Source organism: Cyprinus carpio, chromosome B13, assembly GCF_018340385.1.
Source record: "Cyprinus carpio isolate SPL01 chromosome B13, ASM1834038v1, whole genome shotgun sequence".
NCBI classification, from domain to species: domain Eukaryota; kingdom Metazoa; phylum Chordata; class Actinopteri; order Cypriniformes; family Cyprinidae; genus Cyprinus; species Cyprinus carpio.
The window spans coordinates 18,764,975-18,783,243 of NC_056609.1; the positions used below are offsets into that span (position 1 = coordinate 18,764,975).

Below are 18,269 nucleotides of genomic sequence, written 5' to 3' on the forward strand. Positions count from 1 at the left end.
TACTGCTAAAAATCAACATCCTGGAGGGGAAAGTGTTTGTATATAAATTGCATTCGTGCATAATGCATCATCATTATCAATGCATGAATCAAACTCTTGACAATTTTTGACATAGTTTTCCATGCATCATTTTTTACCGTGATTAAATGCTTACCGTAGCACTTCATCTTTCTGACACTTCACTACAGTATCCCACAAGAGACACGTGTGCGCCAGTGTCTTAACTCCTATTGGTAGTCATTGCATTGCTCATTTACATAATCTTGTCGAATCACTGGACGCAACCACATCCCAGTGACTTCTAGTTGTTTTGTAATTCTCTGTGTAAATATATTGGATGGAGGATTCATATTTTAGCCAAAAGTAATGGTTTGAAGTTAAAAATGATGGATTTATTTGTTACAAACATGCAGCTTTTTACTTCACAAGACTTCAATTGATGAACTTGAGTCATGTTATGTTTTTGTCTCTCATTCTGATGGAGGATCCACTTGTGAGCAAGTGATGCAACACAAATCTATTCCAGTGAAGAAACAAACTCATCTACATCTTGGATGACCTGAGCGTGAGTACATTTACAGTAAATTTTCACTTTTGGGTGAACTATTCCTTTAAGACTGAAAGATCATAACTGTTTGTTACATGTGTTTTAATAATTTCTATGGTGTTCCTAAAGAGGCAAGGAAGACATTTGGTGACCTTGTAAGTGTTTTCGACCAGTGTTATACACCGTAAAGTGAGAAATTTGAGGTCAAAGGTTAGGCCTTAAAAGCTATGGGTGGCTGCTGGGTCTGTGCAGGAGCTGACATCTGCAAAGAGGGAAACGAAACAACTAAAGAAGACAGTCACACACCTCTTCTTTCACTAGTCCTCAAAGCAATGACTCACAGCATAGAAGTAGCTGAGCGCATTAGCATCCAGAGCTAGCAGAGGCCTGCACTGACATGGTTAATCCATGCCATCCCAAAACAAATACCTCATGCTTCTGATGTTAAAGCTCACTTGGATTTGGCGCAGTCACTGGATGACAATGCAAAGGTATTGTCCCATTACACTCCAGGCAGGTTTTATTTACTTTGGGATTCCTCTGTGATAACTCATAGAAATATAGCCATGTTATCCTAAAAACATCTCAGTGATGTCAAAGAAAAACAAATAAAATGTGTCATACACATACTTGACATGGGTCCATATGGCCAAAAAAAAAAACTATTTTTGTAGGTATATTTAAAATATTTAAAAAATATTGCTTTTATATATATATATATATATATATATATATATATATATATATATATATATATATATATATATATATATATATATGTTACAATATATTTACATATATTTTCTGTAAGTTTTATTTACTAAATATATTTTTATTTTCCAAAATATGTTTAGGGAAATACATTTTGCTTTTAACCCAAATATATTTAGATTATATTTTATAGAATATTTTAAGATTGCAAATATATTTTCTTGCTCATTGAATTAAATTTTATAATATCTTTTGGCATTTAAAAAAAATATATATTTTCAGTGTAAAAAATATATTTCCTTAGGCCGTTTATAGGTTGTTTATAACATACAGTATACAGCCATGGCCAAAAGTTTTGAGGATGACAAATACTAATTTTCGTTCTGCTTCAGTGTTTTTAGATCTTTTTGTTAGATGTTACTGTGGTATACTGAAGCATAATTACAAGAATTTCTTAAGTGTCAAAGGCTTTTATTGACAATTACAATAAATTTCTGCAAAGTATTTTCAGTGTTGACGCTTCTTTTTCGAGACCTCTGCAATTCACCCTGGCAAGCTGTCAGTCAACTTCTGGGCCACATCTGACTGATGGCAGCCCCTTATTTTTTTTTTAGTTTGTCAGAATTTGTGGGTTTTTGTTTGTCCACCCGCCTCTTGAGGATTGACCACAAGTTCTCAATGGGATTAAGGTCAGGGGAATTTATTGGCCATGAACCCGAAATTTTGATGTTTTGTTCCCCAAGCCACTTAATTATCACTTTTGCTTTATGGCAAGGTGCTCCATCATGCTGGAAAAGGCATTGTTCCTTACCAAACTGTTCTTGGATGGTTGAAATGCAGTGGAAATGTTTTGGGGATTAAATTAATTTTCATGGCGAAGAGGGACTTTGCAATTAATTGAAGTTATTTTGATCACTCTTCGTAACATTCTGGAGTATATGTAAATTGCCATCATAAAACTGAGGCAACAGACTTTGTGAAAAATTAATATCTGTGTCATTCTCAAAACTTGGCCGTGGCTGTATGTAGCATTTATTTCAAATATTTTTGCCAGAAAAAAAAATCTGTATTATAGGAGTTATTGGAATAGTTCACCCAATAATGAATATTTTTGCCATAATTTATTCACCCTTATGTTATTTGAGAATATTCTGGCTACTTTTTCATTGTAATGAATGAGGACTAGGGCTGTCAAGCTTCAAAAAGATATAAAAAGCACCATAAGAGAATCATAAAAGTGGTCCATGTGACTCATGCACTCGTGCTATATTCCAAATCTTCTAAAGCCATAACTTATATGAAGAACATGAATAAATGATGACAATTTTAAATTCTGGGCAAACTATCCTTTTAAAGGAACACTAACATCTAACATCATCATAGGAATATTTAATCTATTATATGCTAACCATACTTTGTTTAGAAACTACTGAGAAGAAACGTTGAACAGCCCAGACAATGCACAGCACAGTTGCTGCTTGGTGTAATTCTTAAAAGCCTGGGCTCATATTGTGCTTGATGTGATTTATGGTCAATCACGGAATAAATTAGATCATATGCAATGTGGGACAATCCATTAGCTGATTTTGTCACTGAGGATAAAAGGAATGCCTACACCTCCGTGCAGATATTGTACAATCATGCAGGAAATATGGCCTCCCGGGACTCAAAGACTTGGTCAGTTTAATAAATAATAATCCATAGGTTTCGAGCTCAGCAGGAAATGGGCACTCACTCATATTGAGGATGACATTGTGGATATTCCTAAAATGAAGGCAGTGAATTTTACACAGTGTGGCTTCAGTAAAAGCATAATTGCCATAATACAATATTTACTATGTCTGATTCTAGTTTTATTTCTTGCTCCCTTCTTCTTCCCTTTTATATTATAATGTTGGTTGGTCGGTTGGTTGGGTTGGGGTGGGTCGGTGAGTCTGGTCTGGTCCGGCACAAGGTCATTACCAAAAGGCCCTTGGGGAACTGTGGGTGAGCCACAAGCTCAGAGTTTCTGACAAAGGTAATGAAGACCTTCAGAGGACGTGAGGAGGGGTTGGAGGCGCCTTATGGGAAGGGGATTTGAGGATTACATTTTCGGAACCTACAGCACACAAAGGAACACACACAAACATTGTCCACAGAGCAACCAATGTCACGTCTGGCGTAACATGATTATTTACACTTTATCTTTACACTTGCCTGTGCACGCAGCACAGATTTGGAAATGCTGGTATATATAAAAAAAACAATGATTACAAAGACGTGGGATTAAACCCTCTTTACACACTTTGCACCTGCACAAATCACTGTAAAATCATACTGGCAATTTAAGGACAAAAGGTCTACTTTCCTGCACAAGGGTTTACATTATCTACCAGTATTACACAACAAATACATTTACACCATCAGAGCACATTCCTGCTTTGATCTCGGAAGAAACATCTGGATGGCAAGTAGCACTCACGAGAAACCACTGATGACATTTTTGAAAGCATGTTGATCTAATTTGTTTTAATTCCTAGCTCCGGTTGTTTTGTTTGTCTGTACAGCATCTATTCCCATGCTGGACACATGCTCTAGCATCTCAACAGCATTCAGAGTAAAGAGTGCAAACCACTGATAGAGACCTGAGCAAAGACCGCTTCATAAATTTAGCTTTCAAAAGACAGGCCGAAGACTGTAATGATGCATCTGCTGAGCATTCTGGCATACCTTTTTAAAGCCTCAATTACACCATGGTTCTCCCGGCAGATGTTGGAAGAATAGCAGGAAGCCAAGCTATTTGGCTGTGAGAGCAAAGTGTTTAGCAGGTGAAACAGTATCTGTCATGTTACCTTAGACTTGAAGGAGGGTGAAAGCATGTCTTTAGTCATTCAACTCTGAACATGTCTTATATTTTGGAGATACATGATCAAGGACTTCATATCTTCACACTCTCTGTTCACATTTTGCTGGATGGTCTTGACTTTTACAATTATAAGAATGACTATTATAACTCAACTCAATTTCAACGTAGTAGGTTCAGGTGAATTTCACACATTTTTCACTTGCCCAATAATCCACAACTGTTCTCTTTATTTACAGACTGGACTGGAAAAGTAATGTGAGATTTTAAGAGTCACACTATGTTTTGCTTGGCCAAGTTCACCGGACTTAAATGGAATCAAGGACTTCCTTCAGTGCAGGTGACCCTTGTTTCCTACAGGACAATGCCTTTCCTAAGCTGCATTAGCTTGTGGTTAAGTATCAAGTGTCACAGTGGCTAATCACACACCCAGGGATAGGCTGTAACATCGCAGAGGATTCTGGGGTAATTTTATACCAATAGTGCCATCTAAAGGTCACAAGGAAGACACAACTATTGCATTTTATTGTGACACACCTAAGGCACAGGCAATATTTTTCAAAAGAATGTGCATCTGAACAATTAAAATAATATAATAATAATAATAAATTATTTAATAAAATATATTTAATATATAAATATATAGAAAGTGAAAGTGACGTGACATTATAAGTATGGTGACCCATACTAAATTAGTGCTCTGCAGTATTCCGAAGTGCACACAACAGAGCATGAACACACACACACACTGTGAACACACACCCGGGAGCATTGGGCAGCCATTTTATGCTGCGGCGCCCGGGGAGCAGTTGGGGGTTCGATGCCTTGCTCAAGGGCACCTAAGTCGTGGTATTGAAGGTGGAGAAAACTGTACATGCAAAACAATTCCTGCCGGCCCGAGACTCCACGACTCCCCCATTATAGGAAGTAATATATAGATATATATAAATATATAAATAGTATTAGAAAAAAACAAACACTCAATATATAAATATATAAATAGTATTAGCAAAAAAGCATGCACACACACACACACACTCATATGTATTTATAATGTATGTCTTGAAAATAAACAAAAAATTAGCAAAAAATTTATATATTGCCTTGCTAATTGTATTTTATAACAACAGGTGGACATCTGAACTATTAAATAATGATATAATATTTGAATAATAATTAATCAAATATGTATTTTTAATATATAAATATATAGAAATGAAGCTTCAAATACTAGAATTATTCTTAATTATATATATACACACACACACTCACCTTTTTATATTATAAATTGTTATATGTTATTATTATTTCATTTATTTTTAATTAAAATATATATGTAGATACATGTTTCTGTGGAGATGGTAGTATATATCTGTCGGTAAAACATTGATTTTCTATAGGTTTATATGTATCCACTGTAAAAGTGTATCAAAGAGTAGCAACTGTCCAAAAGACATTCATCTCATTAAATGTTGCAGAAAAAAAGAGAAAAAAACAGGTTGCATGGCTGCATGCAAATGAAAAGAACAAGCAGCGCATCTCACATTGCCCTCATCATTTAGCCTCATTGATCTGCTACATGTATCCTCAGTAAGCAAAGGAATCTGATCCATCTGTCAAACACTTTTAAAAAGCATTAGTGTTTGAATTATAAAGGGGTTGACAGAGGGTAAAGGGGTGGAGCGGTCGCCCAGGCCAATGGTGTGTCCCCACCTCTCAGCCTCTGCTGTGGGAGAAGCCCAGGACCTGTGTGTTGGAACCAAAGAATACATGCCTTTCATGCGGACCTCCAGCATCTGTCCTAAAGGAATCCCACCAGCAGTTAATGAAAGGCACCTTTTCCCTAGAGGAGGGGGGAAAAAAGCTAATTTGAAGAAACTCGACCCTACTTTGCAAATCAGTCAGTAGATATCTGATTGTCACTCCAAGAGCTGGGGTCTAATCCTATTGTTTTTTTCTACAGGATTACTTGTGCCGGGCACCTCTCCCCCTTTGGCACTGCACGGGAGAATAGACAGATTAAGGGGATTAGCTTGTATCCTCCTAACTTGTCAAACTGTGATGTAAGGATCCATTGACTTCACTGTTCTGAATGAGAGAAGTGCCTAAAAAAGAGAGAAATGAAAGGCAGTGAACAAGAAAAATTCCTGAAAGAACAATGTGATTTGTTTGCTTTTGTTCCTTTTAACTTGGCTCGGTTCAAAGGGTCTCACCTAAGAAGCCGTGGTCCCAAGTCGGAAAGATATGTCCCGGGAATAAAGCGAGTAAGAGCCCTTAGCTATGGCTGCCAAAATAACATTTACCACAAAACAAACAAGTTTACTTGAGAGATTACACTGATTTTCTAGGGATCAGTGGTTGTCACTTTCTCGATGACAGCATACACCCAGGCTGTGTCTGAATCCTGAGCTATGCTGCCTTCACGGTTAGGAAGCCATCAAGGCCTGTCCGAATCCGATGTTTTCACTACAGCCCATCTAATAAAATGCTTTCATCAGGGCAATTGTTTTTTGAAAGGCACTATATGGATCCCCTGTGTGTGTGGACTGGCATCTGTTGGAGCGATAGTGAAAAAAGTAAATTCATAAATGTTCAATTTTAAACTATTTTTAACAAAAAAATAATCACAGTAGTTATTTAGCAGTTGACTTTATACATTACAGCCTTGAGATACTTAAGAACCTTGGTAACTGAATCCAGCAAATAATAGTTAATTGATAAATTATCCAAGTAGGCCTATAACTTGTCTGGTATAATATTCTATACTTATTTATTCCAAACATTAGAAAATTTCGCAATCCACCATATTTCTTAGCTTATGTCATTACTGAGTATTTAAAGCCACCATCACATCACAGTTTAAATACTACGTTTTAAAACACAGACATGGGAAATATGATTTGTGACATAAGGAATGTCATTAAATGCTGTAAAAGTGTGTGATTAAAATTCAAGTACAGAATTTGGCAGATACTTGGAATATTTCCCATTATTGCAAAAAAACTTTAGTTATATTTATTTACATTATTGTATTGTCTCATGCAGGAAAAGTTTTTTTCAGTCAGTGTACTTATCATATAACATACTTGTATAATTAATAATATTAATACTCCCTCTCTCTCTGTCCGCCCGTGCGATTATGTATCTAGCCTATCTATCGCTTTTTTTTTTTTTTTTTTGCATAGGGGAAATATGTCATTTCCTGCCCCTTTAAAATCAATGTCAGCTGATTTCTTGATCTCAGCTGGTAAAGAACAACAAAGTCACGCCCTGCCGTCGCTTTAGCTGTGTTTAAACGACAGATAAATCATCCAATCGTCGCTACGATAAGTTGTCAAATCAGGAAGTGTTCGCTTGAACGGACCAATGGCAGCAGGGGACTGGGCTCGCGGAGACTTTCGGAGTTTGTGAGAGAGTTGGAAGAAAGAAGAAAGAGACGAAACTGAAGCTAGCTCGCAGGCTAGCTGAATGTCCTACCGTGTCGCAGATGTGTCGAAAGCCACGGCAAAGGACGGAATGTGGGGGGTTGGATATATAAAACAGGGAATGGGGTTGTTTTTAAGTAACGCGGTTATTGGACCGATCGGTTCGGTGACAGTGGAGGCAGCGTTGACCGAGGTAAAACCCTGTTAGCGTCATTAGCCTAGCCGGTAGATTGTGGCTGCGTCACAAAACCTAGCAAGCTGCCTACTTAGACAGCATTTGAGGCACCCTAGGTGCATTTACACGTTGTGCTCATAGTACTCAAAAAGCTGTCTGCGTAGTCAGGTCTTCAGGTTTTGAAGCACAGCCTGTATGTTTGCGTTCACAGCGCTGACTACAAAGCTTACTTAGATTTTTAAGTCTGACATGCCACAAACATATTTTACAAAGTTCGTAAGTGAGCTTTATCGTCCGCTTTAAAAAAAAAAAAAAATTAAGTTATAGTAAACTCAAATGACAACAACCTAGAGGGCTGATCTGAACCGTTTTAGCTGTGTTCATTATATGGCTTTTTAAGTAAATAAATGTACAGGAATATACATTCACTAATCTATGATATGGACTATAACAGTGCCACGTCATTAGGCATCATTACTTTTAAGTGTAAATTAAATTAAATCTAGATATATATGTATAAAGTGGACCCACTTTACCACAAGTAAGCCAGCATTTAAATTAATAATTTCGTACGTGTTTTTACATTATACTTATATGAAACGTACATTTTACTTACATAAATACTGTCCCTAACCTTACCTGTATTCCATCCCAATACTAACAAAGTGTTTTGCAGCATGAACACAGTAAGTCCTGAAAACACAATAGGATATATTTAACCTTTTTTTTAGCTAGTAGTGACAGACACCTTGTAATAATAATGTGGGACCTGATATGATGACTGCAATATTTTATTTGCCATTATTTAACATTAAACTGGTGGTTTCCAAAGAAAGTACAGAAAGAAAGGTATTTCAGTAGTCGGTCGGTAGTGACCTTGGCTGCTTTTGAGTAAGCGATTCAATATCCTTGTATGAATTTTTAAAAGTTTTTGTTAAAGTCAACAATTCACACCCTGATTCCCTACATTTAGGTTCCTATTTTGACTTATTCAAAAATGTTCAGCAATGTTATTCTGTAAACAGAATACAATTCTAGGAAAGTCTGTTCCATTTCAGTCTTGCTGAGATTACATGTAAATACACAGCCAAATGAATGATTCATAAAGCTTTGTCTCGGCCCTAATGTTATCCTTTCTGATGGGTAAATAATTAAAAAAGTCTGTCTGTTATTACTGCTGCCACTAAAGTAAGGATGTACAGTAGGATATTTCAATCAGCTCAAGGTTTTATTGGTATTAAGGTTGTGATCGTTCTGCAGTCTAATTGTTTAATCACAGTTTGAATTGTACAGCTGACTGTGATGGACACTTTAATGTTGGCTATCTAGAAAAAGCACATATTTAAAAGATTTCAACGATGACGGGCTAAGGCTGTTTTGACTGTGTGCTTTTATTCTGGCCTTGACTGATAGGCGTGTATGAAGAAGATGCTCTTCTCTCTGTTGTGACAGGTGGTAGATCAAGGTCAGGGAATGAAAAAAGCAGGGAGTGAGCTGTTTGCTCTCCACAGGTGTTATCTCTGAGGGAATGTAGGTGCCTAAAAGATAAGCAGAGCTTCGATCTGCTAACATTACAAAAACCACATGCTTTGTGCCTATGAAATGACGTTCACAGCTTTTACTTCAATAGTCACATTTCTGGAGTTAAACAGGACTTTTGATGAGAGAAGAATTAGGATAGGATAAATCACAGCCTTTTTAAATGACACACTTCTGTTCAAAAGTTGAGAAGTCTGTATGATTTTTATGTTGTAGTTTTTTTTCAGGATTATTCACTGATGAGTGGAAAGTTCAAAGGAACTGCATTTAATTGAAATAGAAATCTTTTGTAATTTTCTGAATGTTTTTCCTGTCACTTTTGATAAATTCAATGTGTCCATGCTGGATATTAATAAAAAATAAAATAAAAAACTCACTGAGCCCAAACTTTTGAACAGTAGTGTACATATCACCTTCCAACGTAAATTCAAGTTTAAAAGAGAATACATTTACTCAGGCATTTTGCACATTTTATTTTTTCATTAAAGATTATATAACCTTTTTGTTTTCTTTGACCACAACAGTCACCCTTTTCCTATTCATTTTCTACCTAAGGATTTCAAAAAAAGGTATTGAACTATTAATTAGGAGATAAGACAGAGGCAAAACATTGTGTATTAAACGGGATAGTTCACCCAAAAATGAAAATGGCTTTCTTTCTTCTGTAAAATTCTAAAGAAGATATCTTGAGAAATTTCTCAGGTGTTTTTTTATCCACACAATGGAAGTCAGTTGTCACCAAAACTGTTTTGTTGCCAACATTTTGCAAAGAATCAATGTTCAGCAGAGGAATAAAAAGTCAGAGGTTTGTAATGACATGAGGGGGAATAAATGATAATAAAAAAATCATTTTGGGGTGAATTATGCTTTTCTATAAACATCAGATGTGGTTACCGATTCAATTCCCAGGAAATGCATTAACTGATAATTTATATCTTTAGTAGACATAAATTGGATAACAGTGTCTGATATAACATCACTCAACAACACTGTCTGGAGCTCCTGGTTGGTTCGTCTTTAATGCTTCATAAATTATCACTAAAAATGCATTTGAATGGTATTTTTGTCTTCTAGATGTTCCAATTTATAAGACCAGGAATATGTAATAATTAACTAATTAACCTTTATCTCAGCTGTTTGCTGCCAGTTGCTATTCTATGAATTTTTTTTGCACTACGTCCAACCCTGCACAGGTTTGCAGCACTGAATTCTCAAACTTTTGCTTTCCACTGCTTGTTACCACTGATCATCATCTCAAATGAGTCAATAGTGAGTGCATTTTACTGTCAAGTTAAGACTATTGTTCAGCAGGCAAGATTTCAGTTTTGCTGTCCTTTGTATCTAGCACACTACTCAAGACAACTGTCAGGCCAGCAGTTGTCATCTGCATGTATGTGAGAAAAGCACAGACCGCTTGTCTGTTCATCCTGTTTACTTGCATTCCCTGGCAGCCCTCGCTGAGTCTGAAATGCCATGAGGGAGGCTGTGTATGTGTGCGTTTAAATCGAGCCCCTCCGGCTAATAAAGGGGGCAGTTCATGTCGCACTGTACCATGTGTGGGCGGTGGGTGGCCCGAGCCCGACCTTCCTCTTCTGTCTCTCCCTCGGTCTTTGCAGCCCTGTGTAACAAAACTCTGTGTCTCTGCTGTGTTGATTTCCCTATCAGACGCCTATCATGCCTTTTCTCCTGGGGTTTAGACAGGTAAAACAAGAGCAGAGAAATCAGCATTATTAATTTAATTAGCAAATGCAACTAGATATGCAAGTATAATACAGTCTGCTCACTCAAAGATTTGCATAGCGATCTGCCTGTCAACTGTATTAATGTGCTGTTTATTATCACCTGTATGTATCACAGTATCACTGTGCTGGAGTGATTTATTTACTTTATATATTATTGTACTTATTCATTTGGCTATATATTGCACTGAAATGTAATTTCATTTTAGTTTTTCGCCATAAAGAAGCTTTTGGTGCACAGAGCTGTTCTGGGATCTGTGCTGAAAATATCCTTTTATTTTCTGTTTGGTTTTGCAGACCCGGCTGCATTGTGTAGGAGTGAACAACCAGAGCTACTTCTGTGATTCGGGCCACTGCTGTGGGGAATCTCAGTGTTGCAGCTATTACTACGAGGTGTGGTGTAAGTATCTAAGTCCTTCCTGCCTACACATGCTGTAAGATGAGGTCAGTCCATGCTGTATATGTTCTCTATAGTGTCTAAAACATCCTCCAGCTGCTTTGGATATGTGTGTAGTCACTTCAAGTACATATTGGTTGTTAGATTACATTCAACTTTAAAATGTTCCAGCATATGAATACAGTTGTAATAGCATTTATGGGTGTAACGTGCCACCTGCTTTTGTTCTGAAGTTATTTGCAGTAAGCAGCCCAAGCTTCTGATGCCAGCTATGGGTTGGACAGGAGGCGGCATGCCTTGGGAAAAGACATCCCGAGTCATGGCCTCATGTTTGACACTGTAATTGTTTTGTTTCCGTAAATAGTAATGGGATTTAGGTGTTCAATCATGCAGCTTACTGGAACTACATCTGCTATAATTTCAAGCACAAATGCAAGTGACCTCAAAGGTCTTTTTTTGTCCTTTCATAGGTTTTAATTATGGGTGTGATATGTGTGTGTTGCTTCTAACTTTTATGTCGTTAGCTGGCCCTGATCTAGTTGTTGTTCTGCCCTGTTCACACCCGTTGGCGATGTTCCTTTCCTGTGTTATCAAATTACCCCTCTCCCTCTGGTGTACCATCTATTTTAATAACTGAGGAATAACCTCATCTCTACGGTAATTACAGCACATCGTCTGCTTAGTCAAGGGGCTGCACTTTGGGTTTTGTACAACGTGCCAAATACATGCGATTCGGACAGACACAAATCCAGTGTAACCGGATAGGACCAGCCCCTGTAAACAGCTGCCTTAAATTTCTCTATTAGGAAAAGTGGACCCCCCTGTCTGCCAGAAAAGGTCTCTGCTTTATTTGGGGCAAAGTTTCACACACTTGGGTGGACCTCACATGACATTGACCCACATGACTCTTACCGTTGGCTGATGAGCATCACACCCTAATGTCCAGCACATTCTTCTCTTGTGAACTGGTGCCAGGTTGTTTTGGGAGACGACATTTCTGTACCAATATGACAGTATTTTATAGATTTTTGTTTTGTTTTTGTGAAGAAATTAATACTTTAAGCACAGATGCTTACAATAAAAGTGACAATAAAGACATTTAAAATGCTACAAATTTTTATTTTTTTTTACTTTATATCCTTCATAGAATCCTGAAAAAAAGTATCACTGTATAAAAAATGCATCAGTGTATAAAATTTTTTTTTTTTTTGAACACCATATCAGCATATTAGAATGATTTCTGAAGGATCATGTGACGTTGAAGACTGGCACCACAGGAATAAATTGTATTAAAATATGAAAGTTATTGTAAATTGTAATATTGTTTCACTATATTGCTCTTTTTACTGTATTTTCGATTAAAAATAAATGCAGTCATCATGAGCATTATAGACTTCTTCCAAAAACATTTTCTAAATCATACCAATTTCAAACTTTTAAATAATAGCGTGTACACAGTGTGCATCCAATCAAAATGTTAGACTAATGAAATTTGACTGTGGGTGGAGCTTAAGACGCAATGAAAATAGAAACCAAGAAACTAACAAAAGTCTTAGACAACAATGGTGACAACGACTCAGATTAAAGAGTTGTGATTTATGGTGTGTTGTGCCTGGTTCGAACATGATGTTCTCTTCACACATTAACAGTACTGTGTTATGTGTCTGCTCTTTCATCAGGGTTTTGGTTGGTCCTGACTCTCATCATCATTGTGGGCTGCTGCTGTTTGTGCCACCACCGTCGAGCCAAACACAGACTGCAGCAACAGCAGCGGCAGCATGAGATCAACCTCATCGCTTACAGAGAAGCCCATAATTACACCTCTCTACCCTTCTATTTCAGTCAGTACCCGATTCATTCCCCTTTCATTCTACCTCTAATCAGTACAATACAATATGAATTTATCTCCCATGGTGCAATTTAGTTTTGGCCACAGAGATTGGATCAGACGCTAATGTACAGGTGAAGGAAAAGGATGATTGGGGTTATACATAGATGCAAAGCCCTCACCTTTCAGTGACAGCTCACTTTTTTGAGATCAGAATAGGTCACCTATGAGATTTGCTTAGATCCAATGAGAAAGTGTTTTTATGAAGGGGGAGGGATCTTACAAGGGTAAATAAAGAACTGGGGCTAGTTGCATAAACTTGTTTAGACTAGTCTTAAAAATTTAGCTATCTAATTTTTTTTACTTCAAGACTAGTCATAACATTTTAAATTCAGTTATGAAAAGGTAGATTGGTCTTATTTGAATTGGAAATGTAAGACTGATAACCCCTTGGCAAATGCTAGTTGGTCATGTTTATGTTTATGCAACTGGCCCCTGGTTGTTTCAGTAAGTTTGTATAGTATTTCCTTGACTCTTTACTTCAGAAACTAGGTCTAAAAAGGGTAATATTTTATATATTTGAGGTCTGAGACGTGGGAATGGTGAAGAGAGAGAGGGCAAACATTTTGCATTTTTGGTCAGCATTGCTGTCTAATCAGCCAAAATTGTCTTAAATAGCCTGCATAGCACTTCATCTTTTAGAACATAGGATTTTTACAAAATATATTTAATCTTGATTTTTGAAAAATGTTATTTGATTTGTTTGTGAAAAATTACAGTTTTGGACATATAAGGTAATAAAAATATTTTACAAAATACAGTAAAGTAACTACAAATGAGTATGTAAAGCAAATATCTTTAAAAGAAATTCCATTGGGGGATGCCCCCGATCTGCGCAATGTTCTCACCTTTTTTCCCCCTTACCTTTTTGCATCTCTGGTTATAGTTGTGTGCAATGTAAACTGTTCTATAACCTTTTTCTAAGAGTGTACAATGAAATATCTTTTGAAATATACAACATATGAAATATACAATAACGTAAGTGGAATAGTAAACAGAGATCGATCGGGTACATTTATGAGTTATTATAGAATGCCCAACAAATCAGTACAAGTTGGATAAAATGTAAGTATGCAGATCAGTGATAACTGTCTGTAAATAGCTAACAATGATATCTGAATCAAGTTATAAACCGCTTGGAAGAACTACTACTAGATCTGTACATTGCCCCTTAGATGAAATGCATGATTTAGGTCACTTAATAAATGCATTTCTCTGTCCTCTTCTCCAGGGTTCCTGCCTGGTTACCTCTTACCGGCATACGAGGAAGTTGAGAACAGACCTCCGACGCCCCCGCCTCCATACAGTGCCTCTCAGCCAGGCCAGTCCACCAGCATTGACCCCCTGTGCTCTGAACAACCAGAAGAGCTCTGCCCTCCACTGCAGTCCAGCCCCAGTGTCCCGTCTGCATCTGAGAACTGTTCCCCGGGACCCTGTGTAGAGCAGCCACATACTCCCACTGCACACCGCCCTGTCAGAAACGACCACAAACCACAGTACCTCAGCCGAGAAGAGGACGGGCAGCCACAGCAGGTGGCGTGTGCTACCTCACACAGCCCTGTCAAACAGGGCAGCTCCGGCGAGGATTTGACTGAACCCGTAGAAGACTGTTCTCTCGACAGCAAAGACAAGACTCCAGGACGCCACCGGCGCTTCACAGGCGACTCTGGGATTGAGGTATGTGTTTGCAACCAGGGGCCCGGGGATGGAGAGGAAGAGGAGGAGATGAAAGAGCTTGTAGGGCACATGGATGGAGGGGTGCTCGAGGAGCAGGACTTCTGTGATAGCTGCAACCTCCGTGGCAGCAGCCCTCCTCGTGGTCCGGGGGATGAGGAACAGGGCCTGGCTGCCTCAGACGTGCCTCTAGAGCACAGAGAGCATCAGCGGCCTCCAGTCTGCCTCCATCTGCACACCATCAATGAACAGGACGGTCCGCATCACGCCAACAACACGGACCCCCAGAGTTGAGCACAACCGGTTCCAGCAGAGACTTACTTTAGACTGCTGTCTCCCTTTACTTTCTTGAGATACATCAGTTTGTACTGTCAGCAATGCCACTTTGGGTGTACTTTGAGTGTGTATGTGCGTGTGTGTGTGAGTGAAAGAGAGAGAGAGTTTTAAAAGGGTGTTAATGTGTGAGTCCTCGCGGATTTATGGATTAATAGGGTAGTCTAGTAAAGACGTAAATAGGTCTGTTGCCTCACAGAGAGATTACAATCAAAGCCACAGGGGAAATTCTCCTCAGTTTATAGCCTTATTGAGCTCTGGGTGACATGCCTGTAGATTTGGAGGCTATTTGTTGGTTTTTGGGGGCTGATTGCCTCCTACTGAGATGAAGATGGCACACAAGGTCAGGGGATATTGATTTGTGCTGGCTTTTGCTCCTGAATTCTTATCTTTAATGTCATTTTAAAATACTTAAAGGGACAGTTCACCCAAAAATGAAAGATCTGTCTTTATTTAGTCACTCTCGTGGCATTCCAAATACACAGGACTTTTGTTCATATTTAAAACACATATGAAGATATCTTTAATAAAAAAAAATTAAGAGGGATCCATTTAAAAAGGTCTATTCCACTAAAAGTGGATGCTTTAAAAAGTTCAAGATGAACTTATATGTGAAATAAATCCACATGCACAGAGGACATCAAATATAGTAAATAAAAGATGAAACATACATGATGCACAAGAACCAATGAAGTTTGTTGTTTCGCATCAAGCAAGTACAGTTGAAATTCTTTTTCTATGTTTCTTGTTAAATGTGAATTAAAGCTTGAATTAAATCTGTTAATTATATAAGCCACTTATGTCTCTTCAGAAAACTTTGATTAAACCATTATGGATTACATCTATGATCTTTTTATGAACTTTTTGAAGCATCAATATTTAGGTGGAATTTCAAAGGAGGTACAGAAATTTTGCAGGTTTGATTAAAAGTATCTTAATTTTTGTTTCAAAGAAAATCAAAAGTCTTATCCATCTGGAATGATGTGAAGGTGAGTTATTGATAACAGAATTTTCATTTTTTGGTGAATTATCAATTTAAGATTATATTCTGCACGAAAAAAATGGAAAAGACGGCCACAGAGCAGTCTGTTAATGCTTCAGAGCTTTAATATTCAGTTGTTGTTTCTTGTTTTTATTTCTTGTCTTTTTTTTTCTGAAAATGTTTGATCTGGATGCATGATGCTATTCAGAAAAATGAAGGAAAGTAATTATCTCAAATATAGATTTTTTTTGTCTTTTTGTATCAATAAGTGAATGTGCTCCCTACCTGGCAGGGTATGGTTGCCATTTTGTTTATTTTGTCTCATCATTGTATAACATGGTCTCGGGCTTTATCTAATATTTTGCATGATTATTTGCTTAAACTAAATAGATCCACAAACAGAAACTGAATGCATTCACATGCTATATAGTAGTACATTTTGAAGTTAATTATGCAAAGACTCTTCAAATGAAGGCTGAAAATACCTTTGTATATAGATTGAACCCAGCTTGTACATTTACACTAGGTGCCTTTGTTGATTTAGGTAGTTTTCATATGCCTTAAAGAGAAGAGTGTGTGTCGTAGAATTTCTGCATTAAATAAGGGCCAGTATGAGTGAAGATTTTGCTCAGTGGTAATGTCTTGTTTGAAAGGATATCTTGATAAGCCTTCCATTGAAACATATCATTTAAATATGTTTGTTTTTTGCCTTAATTTAATTTCTATATTCTCCCATAGTGCTTTTAAGTTGTTTTTGTATCTTAACACTGTAAGGGAACTCTTGCACCACTAACATTAACTTATGTACAGGCCTTATTAAGCTTTTAATGTGCGTTTTATTGTAGCAGATCAGGTAAGGTTACTGTCATGTTAGTGTAGCACTTAAGTCGGGTTCATGATGAGATTGAGATTTGTTTTTCGGTGGCGGTGAGACTGAAAGCTGCTCCACTATACTTCACTTCCCTACACTGTGTGTGTGTGTGTGTCATTGTAGGATGCTTTAAGTGGATCGTTCTTCAGGCCACTGTGTTTCTTTGACCTTTGGTTTAGATTAGCAGTTGTAGGCATCCTATAACAGAGTCTTAGCTTGGGCACAGATGGCTTTTAGGCCCTGTTGATCTTCAGATCAGAGTGTTCCTGTGTAAATGGTGGCTAATTTTCTATTAAAAGTGAAAGTGGTCAGTAAATTAGGTTCCTAGTGTGTTGGCTGAAAAACAAAAAAACGGTTTGGGAGGTAGATTCCAACACTGACACGGTGCCTTCGGAAATAATTTTGTAGTGGTATTGTTTGGCAAAACCTAATATTGAGCATTCTGAATGATTTGGACCAGTTATAGCACCATAGCATCAACATTATTTGACAATTTAAGTGAAGCTTGAAACTACGAAGTCAAGTCATCTGTCGCAGCAGTGGTGCTCATGACGATCTTTCTGTAGTTCTAGTCTCCATTGTTTTTTTCTATTTTATATAACAAAGATCAAAGCCAAAAGTGGAAATCTGAGTCACTATGTTGGGTAGCTCACTGTGAATGAGATGTGGTCATATGTTTTGCCTAAAGAAGTTGTCATTGCACTGTTTTGACACTGAGCAGTGAGTGTGAGTGTGTGTGTGTGTGTGTGTGCTTGAAGGTGACGAAGGCTTTGCAAGCCAATAGCTTTTTTTTTTTTCTTAAACTTTGATTCAAGCCTGGTACCACGTTTTAGTTTTGTATCCATAGTCACTTTCTTTTTATATATGAAACTGTATTTTCCGCATTTTATAAGAGGACTCAGCCAAATTAAAGAGTATCAAAGAATGTTCCATATGAATAAAAAAAAAGCTTTGAAAGCCAGTGGATTTCTGTGAGTGGTTCAGTTACGCATCCAAAATGCCAGTGTTTTCCTTTTTCAGCCACCTTTGTTCTCAAAGTATTTTTTCTTATTCGTTTTCCTATAGGGATTTCTTAAAAGTCTTTGCTAAAGAAAAAATAAAATAAAATTGGACAAAAAGACAAAGGTACAAGACTGTCTATTTAAT

At 37.4% G+C, this 18,269-nt stretch overlaps 1 protein-coding gene and 1 long non-coding RNA gene across 3 annotated transcripts; one reads left to right on the forward strand and one right to left on the reverse strand.

Annotated features, from left to right (window-relative positions):
* Positions 1–5,458: 5,458 nt before the first annotated feature.
* Positions 5,459–7,321, reverse strand: LOC122139434. Its single transcript, XR_006156282.1, has 3 exons — positions 7,124–7,321; positions 6,314–6,653; positions 5,459–6,205 (listed from the first exon to the last, which is right to left on the reverse strand). It is a non-coding gene; the product is annotated as an uncharacterized LOC122139434 (long non-coding RNA).
* Positions 7,322–7,418: 97 nt separating this feature from the next.
* LOC109111083 (WW domain binding protein 1-like) lies at positions 7,419–17,462 on the forward strand. 2 transcript variants are annotated; one of them, XM_019124058.2, is made up of 4 exons: positions 7,419–7,718; positions 11,276–11,378; positions 13,055–13,216; positions 14,495–17,462. In XM_019124058.2, the coding sequence occupies exons 1-4, from the start codon at positions 7,569–7,571 to the stop codon at positions 15,229–15,231; spliced, it is 1,152 nt and encodes a 383-aa protein (XP_018979603.1). In that variant the 5' UTR covers positions 7,419–7,568; the 3' UTR covers positions 15,232–17,462. The 2 variants fall into 2 exon arrangements, with proteins under 2 accessions (XP_018979603.1, XP_042592965.1); XM_042737031.1 differs by lacking the exon at positions 7,419–7,718 and adding an exon at positions 10,446–10,940.
* Positions 17,463–18,269: the final 807 nt, after the last annotated feature.

Bases quoted from the DNA above. Each gene is read 5' to 3' on its own strand.
- LOC109111083 (XM_019124058.2), top strand. From the start codon at position 7,569: ATGTCCTACCGTGTCGCAGATGTGTCGAAAGCCACGGCAAAGGACGGA. The intron at 7,719-11,275 runs GTAAAACCCTGT...TTGGTTTTGCAG, and splicing joins TGGAGGCAGCGTTGACCGAG to ACCCGGCTGCATTGTGTAGG. The intron at 11,379-13,054 runs GTAAGTATCTAA...CTCTTTCATCAG, and splicing joins CTATTACTACGAGGTGTGGT to GGTTTTGGTTGGTCCTGACT.